We start from the raw sequence: 25,228 nt of genomic DNA, 5'->3' as shown, positions 1-25,228 counted from the left end.
TAGGGTTAGGGTTAGGTTTAGGTTTAGGTTTAGGGTTAGGGTTAGGGTTAGGGTTAGGGTTAGGGTTAGGGTTATGGTTATGGTTATGGTTAGGTTTAGGGGTTAGGGTTAGGGTTAGGGGGTTAGGGTTAGGGTTTCACATACTGTATTTCTTTTAGGGTTAGGGTTAGGGTTAGGGTTAGGGTTAGGGTTATGGTTAGGGTTATGGTTATGGTTATGGTTATGGTTATGGTTAGGTTTAGGGGTTAGGGTTAGGGGGTTAGGGTTAGGGTTTCACATACTGTATTTCATTTAGGGTTAGGGTTAGGGTTAGGGTTTCACATACTGTGTTTCATTTAGGGTTAGGGTTAGGGTTAGGGTTTCACATACTGTGTTTCATTTAGGGTTAGGGTTAGGGTTAGGGTTTCACATACTGTGTTTCATTTAGGGTTAGGGTTAGGGTTAGGGTTTCACATACTGTGTTTCATTTAGGGTTAGGGTTAGGGTTAGGGTTTCACATACTGTGTTTCATTTAGGGTTAGGGTTAGGGTTAGGGTTTCACATACTGTATTTCATTTAGCACCATATTTACATTTTTGTAAATATTTTATAATTTTGACTTGAATAGCCTGTATTATGTCGTAAATGTGGTCAATTTTGTGAATATTTGCAGATGCCCCCCTGCCCCCTTAAATGTAGACCAGGGGTCCATAACAAATGACATTAGGCTGACTGAGCACCTCAGTGTCAACATCCATGTTCCCATTCCAACACTTGCCAAAAGGAAGGGAAAAAGGAACCTCGACAGGGAGCAACAAAGGCAAGAGGACAGAGGGAATATAGTGCGGTCTACAAACAAGGTTTGTCACGAGAAGACACTTTTATGAGCTCCAGACCTGCTGAAATTGAGTAGCCGTGTGTGCAGCGGCTCTTATCGCCTGGCTGGCAGTAAGGGGAGGGCAAGAGCCTCAACACTCGGTGCTCCGTAAAAACGGTCTGATTCATTTTCCGCCTGAGAGGGTCTCACTGGGGGCAGCGTCGGAGCAGCCGGCCCACACAGATTTATGGACCATTAAAGCAGCGGGGGCTCCTGACCACGCTGCCACCATAGGCCGGCTTGCTGAGACGCACCGCGCCCTCATTCATGCTCAGCCGCTACTCTCCGGGACAGGATAGATTCCCGTTGTTCATCCCCTCACTTTTACTGCCTTGCATCAACTCCCCTTATAGTCGCTTTTCACCTGACCCCCTTTATCTGACAAAAGCCTGGATTCTAATTGTTCTCCACCAACGTCCATATTCTCCTCAGCTTCACGAGGTGTTTGCGACACGGCCCCGGATGTGCTCCTCGAGCATCGTCAACATTTGCGATGGTAGTCAGTGGGCCATGTTGTTTTAGCCCAACAGTTTTACAATGAGATTAGCAGCATTTGGGGCACATTGACTAATGGGCCTGTCCTTTCAAGGCATCCTCTATCAACAGTTTCCCTGGTGATTAATGCTTCTCCTCGCTCGCTCGCTCGCTCTCTCTCTCTCTCTCTTGCTAGCTTTGCAACTTCATCCCTGAGAGTGATGCCGGAAGGGAAAATGGGACACAGTCTACACAGCTTGCCGCCCCTAAGAATAGCTGGTTGCACAAGAGAATGATGTCAGCGCGGGCCCTTAAAAACATGAATGAATATAACATGACAATGAAGACGGCCATCGTGACCAATAAACAAGCGTCATCTCATTCCATCTTGAATAAATAAACACACATCCCTTTTTAGGGCCTTTTTGTGTGGATACTGTACCGGTTCCAAGAGTCCAAACCATGAAAACGATATGCCAGGTCTGACAATGGAGATGGAAGACTAATATTTCCAGTCAAGTGTTTGCAGCAAAGCCAGTTTGTCGGCTTGAAAGGAGGTGAAAACAAACGTGTGCATCAACAACAGAGGCGACGCGTAAGCCAGGAATGCATGGCAGTTATGTGGGCTTCTGCACAGTTAAAGGCACACGGAGAACCTTTTAGCTCAGACCACAGAGAGCCACTTATGTACGCTTATGAAAGAGGGTGAGCATGGTGTCACCCGTATGCCAAAGTTACAGTTTGGTGTGAAGTCGCTTTCAGACAGTAAAGCTGCACTCGACAGATAGCCAAGTAGAGATAACGAGAAAGCAGCGCTCTCTTTTCTGCCGCACGTCTTAGCTACATTTTCAATATTGTGGTGCAAAGGTCTGCCTTTGTTTGATTTGCTGTGGCTGTATTGCAAGACCAAGCAACATTACCCCGAGAGTGCAGCAATGACTGATCCAAGAGGTCACAAAAGACCCCACAACAAAATCCAAAAAACCACAGGTCAGTGTTCATGACTCCATCGTAAGAAAGATACTGGCAAAGACGGCCTGCATGGCAGAGATCCAAGACCAAAAGCACTGTTGAACAAAAAGAAGAAGAAGGCTTTAAAACGTCTTGATGATCCTTTGGGAAAATACTCTGTGATCTGACTTTTTGGAAGGTGTGTGTCCCATTACATGTGGCGTGAAAGTAACGTCACACCAACAGTAAAATATGGTGGTGGTAGTGTGATGGTCTGGGGTTGTTTTGCTGCTTCGGGACCTGGAAGACTTGCTGTGATGAATGGAACCATGGATTCTGCTGTCTACCAAACCCTGAAGGAGAATGTCCGGCCATCTGCTCGTGACCTCAAGATCAAACCAACTTGGGTTCTACAGCAGGTCAATGATTTAATACGCAGCAACAAATCCACCTCTGAATGGCTGAAGAAAAACAAGATGAAGACTCTGGATTGGCCTGGTCAAAGTCCTCACCTGAGTCCTTCTGAGATGAGATGGCATGACCTTAAAAAGGTGCTTCCTGCTGTGGCGGAATGACAACAATTCTGCAAAGATGAGTGGGCCAAATTCCTCCCCATCTGTTATCGCCCACACGTGATGGACTTGTTGCTGCTAAATGTGACCTAACCAGTTCTTAGCTTTAGGTGACAACACTTTTCCACACAGGGCCACGTGTGACTCATTTCCAGGAGTGATCCAGGAGTATTAGAGCTAGTGTAGACCAGGGGTGGGCAAACTTTTTGACTCACCAGTCCACCTGGTATTATTGTATCTGGAAAATTGTCATGCAATCTGCTATTATTATTTATTATTTTATATTTATATTTAAATATTTTAAAAATAATAAAATATTATAATAATTACAATAAAATTTAAATAATAATTATTATATTATTATTATGTAAAATATGCAAATATAACAATAATATTATATATAATTAATATAATAATTAGCATTAATATAACAATTATAATAATCATAATAGTTCTAATAATAATTATAATAATATAATAATAATAATTATTATTATTATTATTATTATTATTATTATGTGCTTGTGTCCCTTTTTTCAGGAGCACTTTGTAAACAACAGACCATGTAAAAAAACGAAATTGATAAAACCATCAAAAGGTTGGCTCAGGCCATGATGCCAGGTTGTATGTTGAGTTTAATCTTTTGGAAAGATTGGGCGGGCCGTATTCAAACACATGGCGGGCCGGATGTGGCCCCCGGGCCGTAGTTTGCCCACCCCTGGTGTAGACACACAAATATACCCATCCATCCATATCATGTACAATCTAGAATATAATATGCATTATCAGGAGAGTATTTTCGTAATTGACACGTCTATAAGACACCAAGACGAACCTTTCAATTCAAAGGCTCTTCTTAATTGCCTTTTTTGTTCTTGTTTCCGGTATCACTCCTCACGTGACACCGTGTGCCCGTGCAGGTCTGGCGAGCCCACGGTTGACTTTAGGCGGGGCCATGTCGAGGGTCCACTGTAGTGGGTGTGGTGACACATCCTCTCCCCGCCCCGAGGCGTTTGTGTGTCGTGTAAACAACATGCACGTCCATCGCCTTTCATAACAATCTTCGTTAGTAGCGCTGCATTAGCACTCAATAAAATGATGGAAATCATACAGGTATGCGACTTCAAAAGTGAAAGGCAATTTGGCGATGCAAAATAGGATGGCGTGCGCGCACTCATGGAGCCCCCTTCGCTGCGGCAGTTGCCAGGGGAGATAGGAGGGGAGGGGCTGTGATTGGCTGGATTGGCTGTGTTGCCATGACGACGGCGAGGGGTTTGGTAGCGTTGCCGTAGCGCCGTGTGATCCGCGCGCTGCGTGCATGGAGGAAGCAGCTGCTGATCTGATCTCTGACATTGTGCGAGCGAGGCACACATCCGAATAAACTGCGCACTGTCGTGTCGTTAAAACACACACAGCGTCGAGGCACGCCGTGCATGATTGTGAGTACGAAACCTCTTCTTATTCGTGTTGTTTTAGACGCCCGTGTGAACGATGGGAGCTAAAAGTAAATGCGGGCAAGTGACTTCGCCGAGCGGCCAGCATGGCAGAGCGAACGGCGGCATGTGGCAGCTAGCTCATTTGACTTCCCTGTGCTTCCCCCGCCTCGTATGTTCAGCTACTTAGCCGGTTGTTGACGGCTGCCACGCGGCAATCTACGTCCTTAACCAAATAGAATCGACCGTGTAGTTAAAGTTGTCCGGTGCTAACGCTAGCCGTGGATTTACCCTCACTGACCTACCGAGCTGCTGCTAAAGCTACCTCGCTTCGTGCCTTTACTGGGCGAGCTAACACATGGAACTAACGCTCGCAAGTTTAAAAGCACACATCTTTGTTAACCGGTAATAAGTTACTCGGTCCGCTTCGGCGGAAAGTGTTGTGCAATACTTGAAGTCGTTGCGTGTAACTTCGTATTCCACGTTGTGTGTGTGTGTGTGTGTGTGTGTGTGTGTGTGTGTGTGTGTGTGTGTGTGTGTGTGTGTGGTGATTCATGTCTCCCACCAAGTATTAGCCATTTGCTTTTTGTTTTTGCTAATAGCTATTTTTTAAACCAACACGGTCTTTAATTACATTTTTGTTGATTCAACTTTTGTCATATTTTATCTAGGATTTATTTATGCTACTGTATGTTTTTGCTGGCTTATCTATCCATAAAATAAAAATGTAGCCTAAATACGGACAGAACCAAAGGTTGTGAGGCTGGCTGAGCACATGATGTAATGGATTATCACAAGATTGTCCCAGATACGAGTCCTCTGTAAACAATATCTCAATGTGGAAATTATCCCTTTACTGCACTTCAATAGAGACTGCAGTTATGGAGGATATCATTAAGTGTTATTGTTTGCGCAAGGTCAGCTTAGCATTATACTTTGTCCAATCTACTAATAGTACCCATTGCCAATTTCCTGTATTTGGTATTTCTGTGTTCTGTTTTTAAAGTTGGTAGAGCCCATTTGATAGATACAAGACACATACAAAAGGAGGTAAAGTGAAATGAACAAAAAAAAGCAGATGTTATCAATCTGTCATTAGTTTATAGGCAGCGTTTCTATGACTACAACCATCTGTTGTCTTGGTTGTTTGTAGTCCTTGCATGTATTCCATGTCCGTATGTAAAGAGGCCTGTGCAGGGTCCTGCAACCCAGAATAGATTAGAGCCTGTTAACTTTACTGACATGCATTACTATAAATAGGACTCTGTCTTCAATATCTATGAAGGCCTGAAATGTTGAGAGTAAAAATTGATGACATTTTGAGGAAACAGGCAATGTTATATTATAAGGTAGTATGAAACAGATGAGTAAAAGTGAGCCTTTTGATTTGTGCCATTTATGCGACATGTTTTGAAACCTCTTAACAACAGAATGAGAAAGAATTGACTTACGGGAGTCTGTTTCATCGTATGCAGTGGTAGACTTGCCTTAAAACAAGCAAGGCAAATGAAAACAAAATGTTCATGACGTTTCCTGGGCTCCACGTAATTGTGTGCTGATTGGAAAGATAACGTAGAGTCATTGTACATGTCATATCTCAATATATTGATGAACAGATGCGTCATGATGCACCACCAAGTCAGTTGTAGTCTGGACTGCGTGGTATGACCTCTGTCACGTGTACAAGGTTTGTCGGGCCTGTCATACTTGTCATGCTACGTAGTGCTCAGTTGGAAGTTGACGTAAACGTACGCATGTTCTGTTTAATCCTCGGCCCACACCACAGTTTGAAGAAACGCAGTTGATGTGGCGCCACAAATGGGAAGAAATGTTGAGCAAAAATGGACAAAGAAAATTGTGTATTTTTTATGTTAAGTTTTGCTTCAAAGCGCTGGCAGACGGCGCTCTGGACAAGACCAAAGTTAGTTGTATCCGACGTCGCTGTGAGTTGAGTTGTCACGGAGTACGTTGCCTTACGAATGCCAGGGAGAAGAAGGAAGGTACTGCGGCACCGCAGGAATACATTTTTTTGCTATTTATACAGTGGTACCTTATATTTATACACTGTGTCCGAGTGTTTTTTTAGATGCAAGTCATCTGTTGGCTGATTTCATGCTTTGAACTGCAAACTAAAATTTGGGTTACGAGCTGCAGGCTTAGCCACGGACAGCTGTTTGGGGGGGCTTGTGTCAATGTGACAAAGCCGAAGTGAGCAAGCACACACTCAGCGCTCAATGAGATGGCAGTAGAGTCTCGTGAGGGAATTTATTAGCGTTGTTAGGGATTTATTAGCATTTGTACTTAAACTGCTGTGTTTGTTGCCAGACTAAGAAAAGTGTGACAAAGGGTGTATTAAAGAGTGTACATGTTATGTGTCTGTAAAAGAGTGTTTGGAAGCCATAGCCTCTCTCCACTACAGTATATGAGGCAGTTTTGTAAACTACCAATGTTTCTACAGCACTCTATTTTGAAAGTTGTCTATATTTATTTTGCCAAAACCATGTTTGTTTTTGCAAACATTTATTTATAGTGTGAGTCAAAATTATGTTTAGTGAGATGAATGATGCGTGATGGACAATTTACCTTAGCAATGTCTACATGTTTTTGTACATCGAGGTCCATTTTGTGTTGAGCTTTTTAAGAAAAAATTGAATGTTTAATAAACAAACATTTACACAAAGCAAACATTATCCAGTATCTAGTTGATAGCTGTATTAAAAGTGTTAACATGATCTTTCAAAGGTACACTTTTTTCTATCTGTGATTCGATTAATTATAAGTTAAATGTGGACATAATGCGAATAATCACAATTAAATATTTTAATCATTTGGCCGCCCTAATTAGACTAACATTTGCATGCCAACCCCTCCTTTCAACTTTATTTAAACAATATGTAATTTAGAGAACTTGTATTTTTTATAAGAGGAGCAGAAAAAAAAACATCAGCCATTCCATTAAACCAATTTATCTCTTGCATTTTCCCTTCTTACCATGAATTTAATTTGGTATTTTCCTCTGTAGTTTGTGCAAATAAATAAATAAATACAATAACACAAATACAGGTTGTGCTGCCAAACTGTTCTGTCATTAAATCGTAACAAAAAAACGACAACCCGCCCACTGTGGAGTCCCTTTGGGTTGGTTGTTAGGTCATGACTGACACATGACATGGTGTTGTGGGCGGGTTAAAGTTGTCCCGACAGTTGACTCTCAGTGATACTGGTCAGGCTTTTATCATGTATTCACTTTCTTCAAGTCGCCATTGTCTACATTTTAGTTGACATGGACGTGAGCTTGTACATCTTACATGTGTCGTAGAAATGAACTTATAACCCAAATAGGACAGTCATGGAGATGTTGGAATCTTGATCAAAACGTAGCACCCATCTCTGTGGCCTAAAGGCCTGAGCCGCGGTGTAGGCCCTCTTGCTCAATGGCGTTCATTTGATTAGGGCAAAGTCCAGACCAAACTGATTTCCAGCTGAATTGTATTGGATTATGGCCCCGACGGTCACATTTTGTGTTGGGCTTTTTTGGGGGGGGGGCATTTATATGTTTAGACTGTGCTATGACAGAGCTCCCATTGTTACTGGGATGTTGTACTCCAACAGAACACTGCACTCAACTCAGTGGTAATCTCCTCTGAACCCTTGTGAAAACCACGTTTCATTTCTACAACTTTGACTACCTATTAGTTTCCTTCTTTTCAGCATTTGCTCAATTTCACTGTCATTTTGTGTATGAAATGATTATGTATGAAACACAACAATGACCAAATAGCAAACATGAAAAGTCAGAATTTTTTGCTCTTCCTCGTGGCGTAGAAACTGCAGTAGAATGTGGTGATATGGCCATGTAATCAGTCTTATCAGACTTGTGTGTACTCTGACCCAAAGTAAGTGGAAGGTGGCGTCGTCTAAAATCCACCATGTGCTTTCTGGGCGTGTGACTGACCATGGTTTTAGATATGTTACAAAAGCAGAAACTTCTCGTTCTGGTTGCTTAACTCCTATCTGTGTCGTCGTAGTGCTCAGGCCCGCCAATGAATTACCTCGAAAGAGAAATGACAACTCCAGCCTTGATAACCTGTGTTTTTCTGTGTACCCTGTAATTTGTCACAGTGATGTGACTGGTTGAAATGGACTGGATTGATTAAACCATGGTGCCTGTAAATGGATTCAATGAAATAATTTCATGTTTCAGAAAACAAGGAACGTAATGGTGTGCTCATTTTACATGTTACTAGTATTTACACATTTGGCTTAAGTCGGTCATACGGTTGGTTGTATGGTGTGAGAGAAAGTGGAGCTCCAGCGCAGCCACCATGTGGAAGTACTTTGTCAGGTCCTCTGTTATTCCTTACAGTTGGAATAAGCTTTGTTTCCAAAAGTCGTGCAAATGAACAGTGACGTTACCTGCCTCGTTGCCATCAAATGCGGGCCCTCATTTTTGACTTGTTAACATGAATATCACATTTAGAATTTTTACTCCAGGTTTCCTTTCATACAGAACTTATAGAAATCTGACCCCATTTATTTCATAGCCCATCCGATCTTTTTTTCTTTGTACAAATGTGTATTTGTGTAATTGAATATGGTTATGAAAATAACTATTCAACGCTTTAAAAACAATGCAATAAAATGGTTTGGATTTTGTAACAAACTTCTGGGAGTCAGGTGCCTAATCCAATAAAAGTCCATCCAATAGAAGGTAAAATTAAAAAAAAAAGGCATGCCAAGTACTTTTAGGGTAGGACTAAATGAGATTCAGAAGCTCATGATAAGTGGTATGTAAAAATAACACTACGATGAAATCAGAGAAACTTCAAGTCAGTCCGACTAAATTATGCTGAATTATGCTTCGACTGGCTCCACCCCCTCCCTTCTGTGGGGCTGTGATTGGTTGACTTTTTTTCATTTTTGGTTCTTCCTTGTCATGGAAGTGCCAATAAACCCATAAGTATAGAAACAATGGAGCAAGTTGAGGAGCGTCTGAGTAAAGTAGTTGGCAAATATCTACACATATGCAGTAGTCCTTAGTTCATCACGGTTAAATGGGTAATTGAAAGTAGGATTCCTTATTTATGAATGGAATATTTCCTACTTAGAGCATAGAAAACCTGTTTTAAGACCTTTAACATTTTTAGAGCCCTGTAGACGTGAAATAACACCCCTATCGTCACCTTTAGACAAGATATAATAAATAAGCCATTTAAGACATGAATAGGACCTTGCACCTTGTCAACTGTATAATATAATTCCTCTGGTCGGCCATACCTGCTCTTCTTGCTTATGCTAACAAATACATACACTGTCATAAAGATGAACCTTGGCAGGTTAGTGCTGCTAATTGTTACATTTTGGGAGCAGACATAATATCATCTAACTTGGACTGAGGATGTCAATCTGTTTAAGCCGTGGATCTGACTATTTCTGACGTTTCCATTCGTTTCTTCATGCCCACCGAGAACCATTGAGCTTGTTGTCTCAAGGTGTTTTACCTCCTGTTGGCCACATTCAGATATCTAAGTATACTCCCAAACCCAACGTTATCTCACAAGCTTGGCTGATGATTTGAACCAATCCTGCAAGACAGGACTGCATCCACTTATGCATGTCTCACGTGATTGCTCCTCCTCCTTGTCCTCCCTGCCTCATTTCTGACTGGTGGCCACAAGACGCTCCAGATTAGAAGACGCCTCACTAACAACACTAACTTGACCGTTTCTCTGAGTGGTAGGGAAAAGGGAAACACAATGGCTCTTTGTTTTCATCACCCCAGGCATAATTAGCGGGGTTTGTTTAATTGGTTCAACTACGACTGTACTGACCCAGGACTGGGCAGCTGTTGTGCAATCGATGTGCATCTCCTAACACCTAGGTTCCCAAAGTGGGGTACGTGTATCTCCAGGGGTACACCAATTGTCATGGGAGTTATGAAAATAAAACCAGCAATAGAGTACCACTTGTAAAGATCCAAACCAGGGTTTGGTTTGACCAGATTGTACAAGTGTATGTGTGTAAGTGTCAGTGTAAGTGAAAGTGAAAGTGTGTTTCTCTAATGAATCTCCAGGCATATATGGATGCTTTCTGACAAACATTGCTTAACTAATTGAAACTGTCCCTTGTCCCCCTGTAAGATGGTTCGGTATTCGTGCAGGAAACCATCAAAAGAACAATTATGTTTTAGCCTCTAACAATACAAGAGGGAAAACCTAGTGCAGGTGTTGCATGTAATAATAACACTACAGTGAATTCAGATTTAATAACAAGCTTTATTGTTTTGACAGAAGTAACCACAGTAAGAGATGACATGCTGCGATATGACTATTACTGTTATTATTTCCACTATATTGGGTAGTACTCGGTGTAACGGTGACTGTACAGGTGTTATTGTTCAATTTAAATAAGGAATCCTTCACTTATCACGAACCTATTAACTACAATTAACGAGGTACTCCCGTATTTCACCTTTGAATCACCAGTATTGCTATTTTTGTTTATTCCAGTTGTCAAGCTGATATTTCATCATTTTATCTGAAAGTTGAGTCCTTATTCCTCAATAGGTGTTTCCAATGAGCACGCTTGATAAAGTTTGCTCTGATTGGGCTAAGAGACCTTTCTGCTGCTCCCTTAAACAAAACATGTTCTGTAAACACGGAAACACATGATCGCGCACGGCGCAACACTTGTTAGAACCTGAGCAGGACTAAGAGGGTACAAACTTTTGAGAGACGGACACGAGACTATAAGCAAATGGAATGGCAATGATTGGTGTTTGTGGTATTTGGAAGTACGTATATGAGGCCATGGTGGGGAGGCTTTGGAGACGTGACAGGCACATGACCCTGCAGATAAGGTTTCACAGTGTTTGCTGGGAGGCAGCTGTATACTTTGGTAAGCTAACCTCAGATTAGAGTCCAAGTGCAGTTTGAAACTAATAAAATCAACGTCTGAGCCCAACAACACAGTCTTTCCTGCCCGTCTGTCATTAAGAAGTTGTCGCTGTAAAAAAATACAGAGATATTTGCCTATTATTGTGCTGGTTGACTGTTTTGATGTCGGGCAGGCCTAACTCTATGAAAATGGACTTCCTCAACAGGCAGGAGGTGTTTCCTTCCCTCCCGGTCGTCTGTTTGTATCTGTGAGGTGAATACTGAGAGCTTAGAAACATGACTGGAGCAAAAAAAAAACAAAAAAAAAAACAACTGCTTCTTTGTAGGAGCCGAGAGCGGTTTGGATCCCTATGCTTCGTGCCAGCTTTTTCATTCGCACTGTCGCCGAGTAGCTTGCTTTAATCCATTTAGTAGTTTTGCATAAGATTCTCTTCAAGTTCTTATTTGTAGGGTAGGTAGAAACATCACAGAAGGTTTCAAATAACAGCCATTGGGCTTTTCTGACACACCTTTGTGTACCAAGAGGTGTAACTGGTTTGAGTGGACTGGTTTAGTTGGTGCCTGTGAGGCGGGTGCGGTTCATGTGTGTGCAAACTTAATTCGCAGATGAAATTTCTTGAAAATCCCACGTTGTAGCGAATATGGAACTAAGGGTATGATAAATACAGCGCGCCTTTATGGCTCTTAGTCGTAGCTCTGTGTCGTCCAGGTTGGCTGCGGCCTCTCCCACCCCTCTTTGTCAGACAGGTTTTGCGGAGAACAGCACTAGACTGCTGGCCTCAGCGTTTTCCGCCTGTATTGATCTCCCCACATCAGCTCTCTCTTGGTGAACGGAACCGCTTCCCTGGCCACACTGGCTGCCGTGGCAACTGATTCCTGAAAGTCACATCCGCTGCCTGAAATCCACGCTGGTGCGCCATCATACACCTTTACGTTCTCCCGTACCTATGTGACGCATTAGCGGCTTGATCTGCCACTTAAAGCAATCTCAGAGTGTCTTTGTGTGTGTGTGTTTTTTGAATAGGCTAAGTGCTTAACAGGATAAAAGAGCAGTTTGAAAGGGGCGGTGGGGGAAATTGCCTTGGCACCTGCTGTTAGTCCTTGCCTGTTTGCACATGAATATGATGCGGCTGGCGGCGCGCTGGGCTATTTTAACTTGCAGATGAGCCATCAGGTCAGCGCCATTCCAGCTTTGGTGTATTTTCAATGATGAGCTGCAGTCAACAGGCTGGTCTAGCTCATTGGCTCTACTTTTTACACACTAGTGTCCCATTAATCAGTGGATTCTTACCTCCCTCTGAAGCTTTTTTTCACAAGTGCAATGCTAAGTGCAGTCATGACAAATGCAACGGCAATTGACCGACTGCCATCACGGTAAAACACTTCCTGTGTTTGGCTGGCTGCAGACATTTTTTCCTCCTCGACCATTCATATTCAAATGACAGCCCTCAGTCCAAACAGGATGATCATTTCTCAGGCACCCGGGGGCCCGCCTCAGAGGTCAGGGCTGTGAAGATGGAAAGAGCGGTCTGAGACTTTACCCAGGGTTCTCTACATTGGACTTCTCTACATGACCAAGCAACCAAACCTGAACATGTCAAATCCAGTCTTCCACAGCATGCTTTGTAATGACGTAGAGGCTTCAGATAAACAAACACACTTATTACAGAAGGCTGACAAAGTTCTGTGGTGCCACACCTGTGCTAATCGAGTTGACTGTCTCCATGACAATGCCTGTCAGCGGAATGTTTTGGCTAACCCAATCATGACATGATTATAATGGAAAGAACAACCTCAATTAGGGTATCGGTGTTGATCAGCAAGCTGCGTTATCAACTTTGCAGCTCCACTTCCTTTAAATGTAGAGTCTATTCTGGGATTTCCACACATATCCTGCTGACCCGGCCTCATTAGACTACAATTTCTAAGTAGTGAATTGTAGTTTTTCCACTGTGACGGACTCCTTTTAATCACTAGTGTTGTTTTCACTAGAGACCAAATGTTATTTTTCTCTAAATGTCTCTGCATGCCTCCCTCTCTATTTGAAAAGACACCCAGAGTAGTAACCCGTCATGTCAAGATGTCTTTTTTTGTTTTTTGTCTCAGAGCTGAGATTGTTTTATAACACAAATGGACAGTTCTCTCCCTTTCCGACATCTCTTGTTGCTCTAGTTTTTTGAAAGCTTGGATTCATCTTGGACTGAAACTAACTGAATATATCTGACTTTTCTGTCTTTTTGTTGGGGCTCTGTCCTTCCATAAAAGAACTGGATAACGTTCTGAAATGAGTGGCTCTTTAATGTGCTGACAATAAAGGCAAGTCAATGTGTTATCTGTGAAATTGCTCAGTCAAGGCCAACAAATTGAGCTTAGCTAAAACTTACGACTGTACGACTGACACGGCAAAACCGGTCCTACAGGTGTTGCAACCTGATGGAGTGATCCAGGTCAGGAGTTGTCACTCTCTCTTTGCCCCATACGTGGTCTATTGTCGTGTTGTGGCGTTCATGCAGGTTTCTGATTGTGGGTTGGGAACAGACCATCCGCCAAGGAATACCACTGTAGCTCAAACTGGCCTCCACCAGGTTCTTGTGGTTCTTGTGATAGACGTGGCATGATGTTGTTCACTGGACTAACAATGCTGGCCTTTTTTGAGCCTTTATATAGGTCTCCAAAACCAATCCTCAAGATGCATTAGTGGCAGGCCGCCACAAATAAATGAACGTATGAGGAAACAGTGCTGTCTCATGGTGGTAAAAACATAACCTCCTGGGCAGAGGGATCACGTTCAATACAAGTGATCCAAGTGATCTGGATGGCCAAATAAACCATGACTCAACCGAAAGCAAATTGGGATTTGTCTGCTAGATGTTCCTCCACCCCCACCGAGGGTTGAGTGGTCATTTAGTAAATGTACTAATGCCCCTCTCCTTCCCATCCTGTTTTCACTGGCTGACTTTGACAAACTGATTTGTGTGTCAATGAGTGTGTGTGTGTGTGTGCACGCATGTGCGTGTGTACACTCCCTCTCCCATCTCTGGGCAAACACTCTTTAGTCTGACCCAATTCCTATCTTATCAGAGAAATGAAAAGATATGCCTATCTGCCAGATTATACATCCTTTTTCATGTCCACATTGGTTGACATTCATTCATTCATTCATGGGGGCGGGGGGGGGGGCATTCGGTGTTCATACACCCGTGCTGCAGCATGCATTTTCTCTGCATTGCACATCCATGGCGGTGAAAACAGCTAGCATGGATTACATGCAGTATCCACCACTCTTGTTGGTGAGATTTCTGCTCTTAATTGAAGGGACGGCATGGTTGTCATGGTGACACCCAACACTTAAAGCTTGTTGTGAGCTGAGCCAAAGAGTAATCTCTTTGTACACTTGGCCTCAACTGCATTAAAGGACTTTACTTTTTGTATTTTTGTATTTTGTATTTGTTTTGGGGAAATGCATTGAAGTAAATATTAACGTATGACTCACCAAACAGTCTGGGGCAGGTGAAATACCACATTACGGTCTAAACCTTGCCCGTCATATATTCACATACTATGTGTGCCATTGGTAAAACACTGAACTAAACATTTTTTTGCTGCTGCCGAGGAAAGGAAGTGAGCCGTATTACTTCCTTCTCAGCTCTTTTGACTGTTGCACAGCACTGATCCAGCACTTACGGGGAAAATATGTTTATTGTTTATACGTATTGTGGAGAGCTAAACATTTTTAGTTTCTCATGTGCAAAGCTTAAAACAGGGAGGTTTTCCGAGTATGGCATAACAAGCCTCCCCTCAGAGAATATCATGCAGCTGGGGCGCCTCTCCTTAAAAAATGAACTTTCTGGCACATATTTTGTTGCACAGGAACTAAAAATTTTGAAAAAATTGTTTTTTTTTACTATTCTCAAGCTGCTGCAAGTCCCCTGTTGTTGCACAGGTCAGCTGTCCTCCGGTGCTGTTTTTTTGGTGCCTGCCGGGGGGGGGCTCAAACTACTGTTTTACTGTTTCAATACACTACAGTTGTACTTTTTTATTATTTCTATAATATCCTATGTGTTTAACAAATACATGACCAATGAAATATATTGGACTACAGTAGATCCTCGCTCCAGAATGGAGAAAATCCAAAAGCAATCGAGACCTCTGTTTATTTTTGACACATGGCGCTGACGTTTTCCTCCGATTTTGGTGACAGTTTCAGCGCCAGAATCCTCCCTGGTCATTCTTCAATATGCCTCACACACTTAAACACAATTAAAAATGATATAATGTACAAGCCACTACCCCAGTGCTGCTCAAACTTGTTCCACTAAGGGCCAAAAGTGGTTAATATACTGTATATATACTGTACATCCAACCTGTGTTATGAATGTTTAGTCCGCCAGGAGGAGGCTGGTTCTACCATTCTGTCATTAAGTGTTCTTGGCTGAAACCTAATTACATAAGCCTGCAAAATTTCCTCTAGTTGTTAGAGGACAGACGACTCCAAGGACTGTACACGTCTTAATCTTGCAAGTGACAAATTAGGACTTTGTTCCTCATCAGATTCCTGGGTGGTTTCATGCTAATTTACACATAACCAGAAGCCGGGTCTAGCCTGAAATGAGGTGGGCGTCAATGAGTGGAGTCTTAAGTCCGCTCAGTTGCTTGAGAGGATCTCCTTGAAAGTCCTTGGCTGAAGTCAAGAGCAGGCAAGTTAAGGGGCTGAAGGAGAGGGGCAGTGGAGAGGCCTGGGAAGTACAGTCGAGATACACAAGCGAGACCACAGTAGCTTTGGCCCTAATGAGAACCTCTAGGACCGCCTAAACGTGGACGGTATTCCAAAAGTTTGTATCTAGCTCCTGTATCCTAACGTCAGCTTACTTCTACGTGATCCTGTCAGAAGGTGTTTCTAATATGTTTCACACTGATCTCTTTCTCCTTTTCTCCAGACCTCTTTGATTTAATGGGTCCAATCATTGGGATGTCACCAGACAAGAAAACGGAAATTCCGGGTATGCAAGAGGAGCGGACATGGCTCCGAGGTGTTTGCGGAGTGGGAACACTGCCAGAAGCGGAATGCGCTGCCAGCCCACTTGCAACCAGTGTGGATCGGACTGGAGTGGCCGAAGATGAAGAACTCACAAACCTCAACTGGCTCCACGAGAACCTGCTTCAGAACTTCACTCTCGGGGGTCCGGAAGCGCAACCCAGCGGAAGCCCCCTCTTTGACATCGAAGGAGACGGTGGCTCCAACCAGGGCCCCTCGTCCTCATCCACAGCATCAAGTCACAGCAGGGGCAGGGAGCGGGACTCGTTGAAGTCAAAACCTCCTTTCTCGTTTTCGCTCCTCATCTACATGGCAATCGAGCAGTCCCCCAGCAAGTCTTTACCCGTCAAAGAAATCTACGGCTGGATTCTTGAGCACTTCCCTTACTTCTCCAATGCTCCCACTGGATGGAAGAACTCCGTGCGTCACAATCTCTCCCTGAATAAATGCTTCCGCAAGGTTGAACGCAGTTTAGGAAAGGTATGCCATTAAACCGCATTCTGCCGTTTACACGCTTCACACAGATCCACTTTTGTTAAATGGAGTCGTATTAAAATCATCACTGGCCCAATTTTTGGTACATTTTTTTAGCAAATCTCTCAACAATGTGACTCGGGTGTCTCAGCCTCTGACTGCCATACAATAAAGCATACTTGGATATATTGTATTGATAGATTGCATTGATAGATTGTATTGGATAGATTGTATTGGATAGATTGTATTGGATAGATTGTATTGGATAGATTGTATTGGTGTGCAATACTAGTGCAACTGTAGACCAACATTTCCTCTCATTGAAATGGAATTTAAAAATTAAATTAAAAAAATTAAAAATATAATTTTTTAAATATTAAAAATTTATAATTATAAAAAACATGTAATGAAAAGTCTATATGTTAAAAACACTAAATACTAAATATTCTCTGAGGTGACTATGTCCATAAAGTTTAATATCTTAAATCAAATGGCAAAGTAGAAATGGGCATGGGATATTTAGTACACAGAACGATGTTGCACAGGAATAATTTTTACTTTCACTTTTATATTAAATAAATGTTTTTTTTCCCCGCACAGTTTGTGTGATATGGCCGTCGCTAACCAGACAATAGCCTACCAGAAATGTCATTTGTTGCCGTCTTCATCCTCCTGCAGCCGCATAATTCCTACCTCATTCACTTTGTCAGCCTCTATCTCTTTTCTTGTCACTCTCATGTCATTTTTGTCTCAGGGCAAATTAGCCCTTGAGCTTGCGCTGTCGTCTTCATCACGCAGTCGTCCAGGCGCTGGCAACCCATTGGTGCAATACTGTGGGGGTCCAATGGCAGATTTGAGCATAGGAGCGTTTCTTTGTGTGTGTGAAGTGCAAAATGGCTGGTAAATTCAAGATGTGGCAAGTTTGGAACGTAACCAGAAATTAGAGTTCAAAGTGGCTTATACGCCACATTATATCAGAGTAACAAGAATCAGAATCAGAATGCCCTTTATTGTCATTTTACATACGTATAATAGAATGAAATTGCAGCAGCTCCATTTTCAGTGCAAGACATTATGACAGTACCAAATATAGAAATTAGAAGAATAAATAATAATAAATAACAAAGGGTCTCCATTGTAGAGGACGATTGGTTGCCTTGGTTACATGGTCTCGCTGAGGGAGATACATGCCCTGCCAGAAGGTAGTCGCTGAAACAATTGAGCGGCAGGGTGAGAGGAGTCCTGGATGATCCGGAGAGCTCTGCTGAGGCACCGGGAGTTGTAGAGCTCTGCCATCTCAGCCGCTGAAGTATTGTGTGGATCAGAACTTATGCTGAACGTTATGCTGTGCATTGGTAGAAAAAGAACTCCATAGAAACCGCCTTTAAAATTGCAAATGCGTGATGTTAGTTTGCGATTCTTACAGAAGACAATGTTCATATGGAACACGTAGAATACATCGTATGCTCACAGCATCATTTGGCTTTGCGTCAGAAAGGGTTTTCAGGGAGGGACACGACGCCATATTGCACTTCAGTATGAGTTGGGACTTGTGACCGGTAGAGCCCGTGGAGCAAAGGACTGTGCTTGGCTCCAACCTGATATTTTTCAACCACAGGAGAGGATGGAGGGGTTAGCACTCGGCAAGTAGCAACACAGAGTAGCGCAAGTCACTCAGCATGCAGGTACACAGTGTGAGCACTTGGTCTGCTGAGAGACCAGCGCCAGTTTCACATGACACTGGCTGGTGGTTTCCGTTGCCATGGAGACATTTCCTTCTTCCTGCATCAGGGACAGGCTGGTAATGTGAGTCAAGGTTATTCTCCACCCTCCCTCCCTCCCTCAGACTGGGCAAGAATACGCTGCCATCAGATAATGTGACGGTTAACACACTCCCGCACACCAACAGACAGATTCATCTCTCACACGAGAGCAGTTTCCTTCTTTTGCCAAGCATGTGGAGGAACTCTGATACATTTACTGTCTTCATGAGTGGAAATGCTGTTGAAGGAGGCGGTCCATGCAGTTGCAATATTAATAGTCTAGTCTAGTATTGCCTTATTGCCTTATTGCCTTATTGCCTTATTGCCCAGCGCAGTCCGTGTTCAGATAAGTTAGACTTGGATGATGACCTCGGTAAAAAGACAAAACCAGCGAGTGAATGCTCAGCCTTATTCACTTTTTTGCATTATACATTCTTGATGGGCTTCAGCATGTGACATCAAACTGATTTTAAGTGGCATTAAAATGGTCCGAGTGTGAGGTTTCACACGTGCAACACCTGACGTCACTGCAATGGCCCATATTCTACAATTTGTCAACAAACCTCAGAGGTTTGCCCAAAAGGGATCCCTGGTTCTGGAATTTAAACTTTAAAAGTGCTTATTATTAAGCCCTATTGGTAAGATGCTTTTTTTGTGTCTGCAGCTTTAATGCTAACGAGTTGTTTAGTTGTTTGCTCACACCTACACCTGTCACAATAACACAATAACACATTTTGCTGGACGATAATTGTCCAACAAATTGTTGCAGATAAACCACATCATTGTCAACATTATTTTGAGACCATTTTGTTATTAATGGAATGATAATAAACAGCATAATCAATGCGGATACACCTTATCAAAAGCAATATTTGAGTGTTTAACATTGTAATTGGAATGTCAATAGCTTTTAAATGAAATCATTTCAACCAAAAAAATTCAAATAAAATGGGTTCTGTCTCTCTTAGCAAAAATTGCACTTAAGAATCATAACCAAAAACAAACAAAACAAAAATAGACCCCGTCTCTGTTGAAATTTTTTTTAAAAAGCACTCCAATAAAAAACAATATTTAAAGTGGAGTATCAAATCTCAGTTCAATAAATAATGAACAGGGTGTTATTCCTTAACCGGGGGGCTTATTGTGTAGCGAATTTTGTTTATATTAACTTTGCCGACCAAACGGCTCTGTAAGCATTGACGGTTGGGAAGGAGGCTCCGCTGGGCCTCAAGTGGCTTTTTTCCCCCCAGTTGCGTTTGAGGTGCGCATCCCAGTTGGCCGTATTCCCCATCTTTGTTTCCAACAAATGCGACACGTCGGCTCGTTGGCGTTCATGTGCTCACCTTGTTAATTTAGTTTAAAACCAAAATACTCTCCCACTTGGGCTGTGGCTTTCGCCTCTGAATCACTTTCCTGCCTTCTGTCATGCAGTTTTGGAGTTTGATCACTCGTAGGTTGCAGCACCTGCTAGCACCCTGCAGCCACCGCCATAAAACCAACACGGCATGCACAAAGTGAACCCTTTGGTCCTACAGATCAATGCCGAAATCCACACACGTGAAGGAGATGATAGTTTCTGCATTTTAAATGTTTTCCTCTTCTGTCCTTCTCACAGGCTAACGGAAAAGGTTCTCTGTGGTGCGTCGACCCGGCCTACCGCCCCAACCTCATCCAAGCCCTAAAGAAGCAGCACTTTCCTGCCGCACATGCCTTCTGTACACCACCCGCCTCCCCGCCCAGGTGACCCCTCGCCATTCACCGCTGAAAAAAATCACAGGCTGCAAATTGTTTTCAAATCAGAACGTCACAATGAGCCAAATGTTAGTTCTGTACAAGCTTCTTTTTCCTCTTTCAGTGCCTCCTCACCCCCTCGGCATCTCTTTCTACAAGGCTGCTCATTTAAAGGTGAGGCTGGTCGTTGTGTTGTGGACACTGTGATGCAACACCGTGCTTGAGTTTGTGAATGTGCGGCAGTTGTGTTGCTTTTGTGCATTTCAGTCATAGAACATCCTGCATTTTCTCATTTTTCTCTTAGTTTGATTTATTACTTTCAAGTCATTGATGCCTCATGCGGACCATTGGGTGTCTCAGCTTTAGCTCCTTTCCTGTCTCCTCTCTGCCTCTTGGATTTGTAACCTTGACAACAGGCAGAGGCTCCGCTGGTGCTGAGTGTGGAGCACTCAGTCTCGCTATAATCATTAATAATTTAGAGCCATGAGGCTTTTAGACACTTTGTCAGGTCTGAAAAGATGGCATTCTCCATATCAGTGGCGGGAATTTATCTTCCGGTTAGTTTAGATCAATCCGTGTTGTGTCCATTCCATTGCATAGGCGTTCTTTGGGTCATCTGGCCATGTGTCCACCAAGTGGTGCAAGTCAGGTCTGCTTCTCAACGTGCCGAGAACCCCGATCTGATCTGGGGTGTGCAGGCAGGATGCTGGTGGCGTCATCAGCTACTACGTGGGTAGGATGTGGTGTTTCCCACCCACTCATTTATTTGTAGCCACCCGCCACCAGTAATTTTGGACTGGCACAGAGTAGATGTGGCGCTACCCGTTTGCGCTTGCTCATGAACACATTATAACGGGACTGACATTTAGTTTTTTGTTTTCATTGAAAAGCCACAACGTGCCTCTTTTCTCTAACATTGAAGCAAACGGTTGATGGAGACGGTAGACTTTGCTGTCCGGTGGTCAAGAGGCGTCCTTTCATTATCCTTCAAAAAGACAAAAACATACCAAAGTGTACTAACTGGTGGAGCAACGTTGGTCTTGTTGGATCCATACTGCCATGCTCTCCCGCCTTGGGACTGACCACCATGCATGTTCTCTCCTTTCCAGAATCTGATATTGATGCTGCCACTGCCATGATGCTCTTAAACTCTGCCCCAGGGCACCACGTTGACCCATGTAAGACACTCCAGCAGCAGCCATACTGTCACCCTCCTGGCATTCCCACCACCCCATTGCTTAAGTGCTTTCATTTTATTTGCGGACATTTTTGGACACACCTCATTTGTGTTTGTATCGGAATCTGACGCATGTACGCTTTGACGGTATGCTTGATTCTGATTCCGTTTCCTTTGTTGGGTTTTATTGGTTCCAGATGTGAAGTGAATTTCTGCAAGCTATGATCCTGTATTTATGGCCCCCAGGCCGTAGTTTGCTCACCCCTGACTTAGAACCTCCTTAAGATCCAAAAGCGCAAAGTGTCAATTCTTGCAATTTTTCAACTGGTCCTAAAATTTGGATCAGGGGTTTATCACTGGCATTGAAACAGGAGTTCAGAACCCGGACAGTGATCTAAATAAGATAAGATAATACTAATAAAAATATGGATTGATAATTTTGCCATTTGCCCACATCCTAAATCTATTTAGTGACTCTTCTCTTGCTTGGACTTGATGCTCGTCACTCATCAGTCTTTGCTTCCTCCCCTCCCGGCAGGCATTTCTGACAGCCCGCTGGACCTCTCCAGACCTGACTCGGTCCTGGTGAGCAGTGATCCAAAGCAGGATCACAACTACAGCAGCGTAGCCCTGCAGCGTTGCTCCTCCCGCTCCTCGTCCTCCTCCTCCCTGTCCTCCTTAGATGAAGGCGGTTGCGACCGCAGGCAGTCTCACCGCGCCGGCAGCGAGGGCTTCCACAGCGACGAGGACTCGGATATCTGGGACGAGAGGGGCACCGACCAAACGCAGCGCCGCCCACCTGCCATCAAGTGGCCCGTCAGCAAGAGGGCGCGACGCGAGGTCAAACCGGAGCTGGATGAGGAGCTTAAGGAGGCCGCCGGTTCCTTGCTGCACCTGGCGGGTATACGCAGCTGCACGGAGGGCAAACGTCACGTCAAGAGCACAAAACTTAACAGGAAATAAGGACCCCTGTCATCAGACTCCGGATCCTACAACCCCCCCATCGGCCATCGTGTGTCCCTGTGTGCCTCGTCCTCCTTTTCTCATCATACGTTGGCCATTTTGAGCCTCCCCTTTTTTGGTGTTTGTTTGGGATGTCTCTGTCCAACCAACAAATGGCAATAGTGTTGTTCACACAGGAGAACAAAGCCATAAAGAGACTTCAGTAACTCGGGGGCGCTCACAGCATCGGGGGGGGCGGACATCTGGGGTATGGAGAAGTGGATCCAAAACGCTTCTGTCGGAATAGACGATGGACAGTCAAGATTGAATGATTTTTTTCTCTGACAAACGGGAAAAAGCTGACGTTTCTTTGCATGCTTCCTCCTCCAACCTGTATCCTCTTCCAAGTGAATCTGTATGAAGCGAGCGAGTGCATGTTTGGAACACACCAAATCTAACCTCCTGGTGTTACAAGTTCTCCCTCTTTTTGTGCTGAAGAAAAGAAAAAGATGGCACGGTTTGAACTAACTTGTGCTCTAAACCTCCTCTTGTGAGAGAGATGCAATAATGAACCCACAACCTAACTTTTCCACACCATTTAGTGTAGTGATGCCCCCACCCCCGCCCCCACCCCCCATCAAAAATGCTAGTTAACCTACAACGAAGCGGATGAATGAAGAAGTGTTCTCGTCTTGTTATGCCATGAACATACGTTTCGGGATAACAAGATGTGGGACTAGTATTTACTCTTGCAGACTTTGCTACTGCGCTTGGCTGTTTTTTGACAATGGTCCTGTCAATCACTTTCATCCAGCAGTGTGTTTTATTTACAGCATCGCAGGCCTTCACTGTGCGTTCATAGGATTTCCTCCATAGCTTTTACTTCTTCAAATGTTCTTTTATCGTGTGTTTACTCCAGTCTAAAGCCTCGGGTCGGATCCTGCTGCTCCACTTCATTTTAGATCTTAAATGACCACTAAATGACCTTGCTCCGTTTTGTCTGATTTGGTAGACGTTGTGGTCGAGCTTATCTAAACATGAATCCATACGATGAAGATGAGTGCTGCTCTCGTGACGGGGCCACGCTTCCGGTGGGCCGCTCGCTCTTCCTCCTCAGAACAAAATAAGGAAGCGCCAAAGTCTCTTCTCCAGCTGTGAAATGTGGTGTTTACTGTCAGCTGCTTACTTGCCGAAAGTTACGAGCCACATTTTTCACTTGGGCTTTAAAACGACAAAAAAAAAAATGTTTCACAATACGAGGAAAAAAACGGAAGCGCACAACAGCCATTTCCTGCCACACTGTGTTACAACGGCTACATGCGTGCTCGGTGCCAAACATGTTATTGTGCCACTCGTGAGAAAAAAACACAACTTTTGTTTCCCAGTTGCCACAAAAAAAGTTTAGACTTTTTTTTCTCTTTTAAATCCCCTTAAACAGGAAATGCTAGCGGACTCTGGACGCTGTAGTGACAAAACCATGTTGTTGTATTTCACTCAGCATATGAATATGTCATATACACTGGTCTTATTTAGCTGTGAAAGAAAAACTAATTGATTGTTGGTTACCTTATTTATGACATTAATTTATGGGGTCTTCTGAAAGGAATGACAAGGCACATTTAATTTGTTTTTTCCCTCCTTACATGAGCTCCTCATGAGAAGTATTTTATCTTGTTCTTTTTTTGTTATTATTTCACAGCAATACACCATTACCCCCCCACCCCCCTCTTTTACTGTGTTATATTGATTAAGTGTTTTTGCCAATTGTCTATAGAGCGGGTGTTATTTTATTTTTGCAACTTAACTACGACTGCCAGGTTTTCTTTGCTTTCTTTTTTGTTCGGCAGGCTAGAAAAGAAGCATCTTTGAAAACGTATTGCTGCCAAAATGGATGTAAAACTGCGGGTGCGACGTTCCACATTTCCCTTTTTGTGCCGTCGAATTTCTGATTGAAGCATTTTCCATTCGTCTCTGTTTATGTTGGGATATTTTGGGACTTATCTACAGAAAACTGCCACTCATAAGTCATGCTTCCAGGTATTGTGATTGTGACTGGAAACTGGAGCAGAATGACCCATGCGGTCCCCCAGGCTGCTGCTGCTGCTGCTGCTGCTCTTGTGTGGTTGCAGACCTCCAGTCCATATCTTCTCACTCATTCTTTGTGTAGCACTTGTCAGAGAAAGGTTATGTTGCTCTCAGTGACACAAGATGTAGGTCTCCCACAAGATTCACCGCCACGCATAAACCCCTCTGGTTGCTTTGTTGCTTAGCAGCTTTTATTGAATATTGGTCATGTGGTCCTCGGAATTATGTTGCAGCTTTTGCATTGGAGAGAGAGAAAAAAAAGCATAACAAAAACTGCCAGCCCACTATCGGTTTGCCATGGATATCGAACCGTCAACACCATTTTGGTTTTGTATGCTAACCTCTGTTGATAAAATGTTTATAAGATTTATTTTCGCCAAAGATATGCAATTGCATTATATATGGTATTACAAAATATGAATAAAAACCTGTTCTTGTTACCATCCCGAGCACTTTTTCTCTTGCAGATCTGAATAGTCGGATCAACATTGCCTCCTGCTGTGAACGCCGTTAGCTAATCACAGCCCATTCTTCACTTTAACTACCCATTCACTTTTCACATTTCCATGTCACAGCTGGCAAATATTTCCCACCAAGTCCGGCTGTTTCGTCGTGTTTTGACTGCACAATCTGTACTGGCACGCCACGTGTGACTCCAGCGCCGCACACTGCCTCCCTTCTTCCCTTCTTCCTGCTTGTCTGACTCTTCCAACATGGCAGGCTGCCACATTGCACCTTCAACATCAGGCGGGCGTGCCAGTGATGGATGCGTCGTCATATGTCCTCAGCGTGCTCCTCGCTGTGAGTTCATTTGTCACAGAGGACCGAGGGACGAACGT

At 43.5% G+C, this 25,228-nt stretch overlaps 1 protein-coding gene across 2 annotated transcripts; it reads left to right on the top strand.

Moving 5' to 3' along the window:
* Window positions 1–3,941: 3,941 nt before the first annotated feature.
* foxn2a (forkhead box N2a) lies at window positions 3,942–24,829 on the top strand. Of its 2 annotated transcripts, XM_058058931.2 has the most exons (6): window positions 3,942–4,292; window positions 16,120–16,697; window positions 20,070–20,194; window positions 20,310–20,359; window positions 21,295–21,363; window positions 21,901–24,829. In XM_058058931.2, exons 2-6 carry the CDS (start codon window positions 16,134–16,136, stop codon window positions 22,323–22,325), a joined length of 1,233 nt encoding a protein of 410 aa, XP_057914914.2. In that variant the 5' UTR covers window positions 3,942–4,292; window positions 16,120–16,133; the 3' UTR covers window positions 22,326–24,829. The 2 variants fall into 2 exon arrangements, with proteins under 2 accessions (XP_057914914.2, XP_078643374.1); XM_078787248.1 differs by lacking the exon at window positions 21,295–21,363.
* Window positions 24,830–25,228: the final 399 nt, after the last annotated feature.

This window comes from Doryrhamphus excisus, linkage group LG20 (assembly GCF_037039965.1).
Source record: "Doryrhamphus excisus strain RoL-2023G ecotype Guam linkage group LG20, RoL_Dexc_Guam_v1.1, whole genome shotgun sequence".
NCBI classification, from domain to species: Eukaryota; Metazoa; Chordata; class Actinopteri; order Syngnathiformes; family Syngnathidae; genus Doryrhamphus; species Doryrhamphus excisus.
Note: the sequence above shows the minus strand (reverse complement) of the source record. Positions and strands in the feature narration are given on the sequence as shown.

Bases quoted from the DNA above. Each gene is read 5' to 3' on its own strand.
- foxn2a (XM_058058931.2), top strand. From the start codon at position 16,134: ATGGGTCCAATCATTGGGATGTCACCAGACAAGAAAACGGAAATTCCG. The intron at 20,195-20,309 runs GTGACCCCTCGC...TTCCTCTTTCAG, and splicing joins CCACCCGCCTCCCCGCCCAG to TGCCTCCTCACCCCCTCGGC. The intron at 20,360-21,294 runs GTGAGGCTGGTC...TCTCCTTTCCAG, and splicing joins ACAAGGCTGCTCATTTAAAG to AATCTGATATTGATGCTGCC.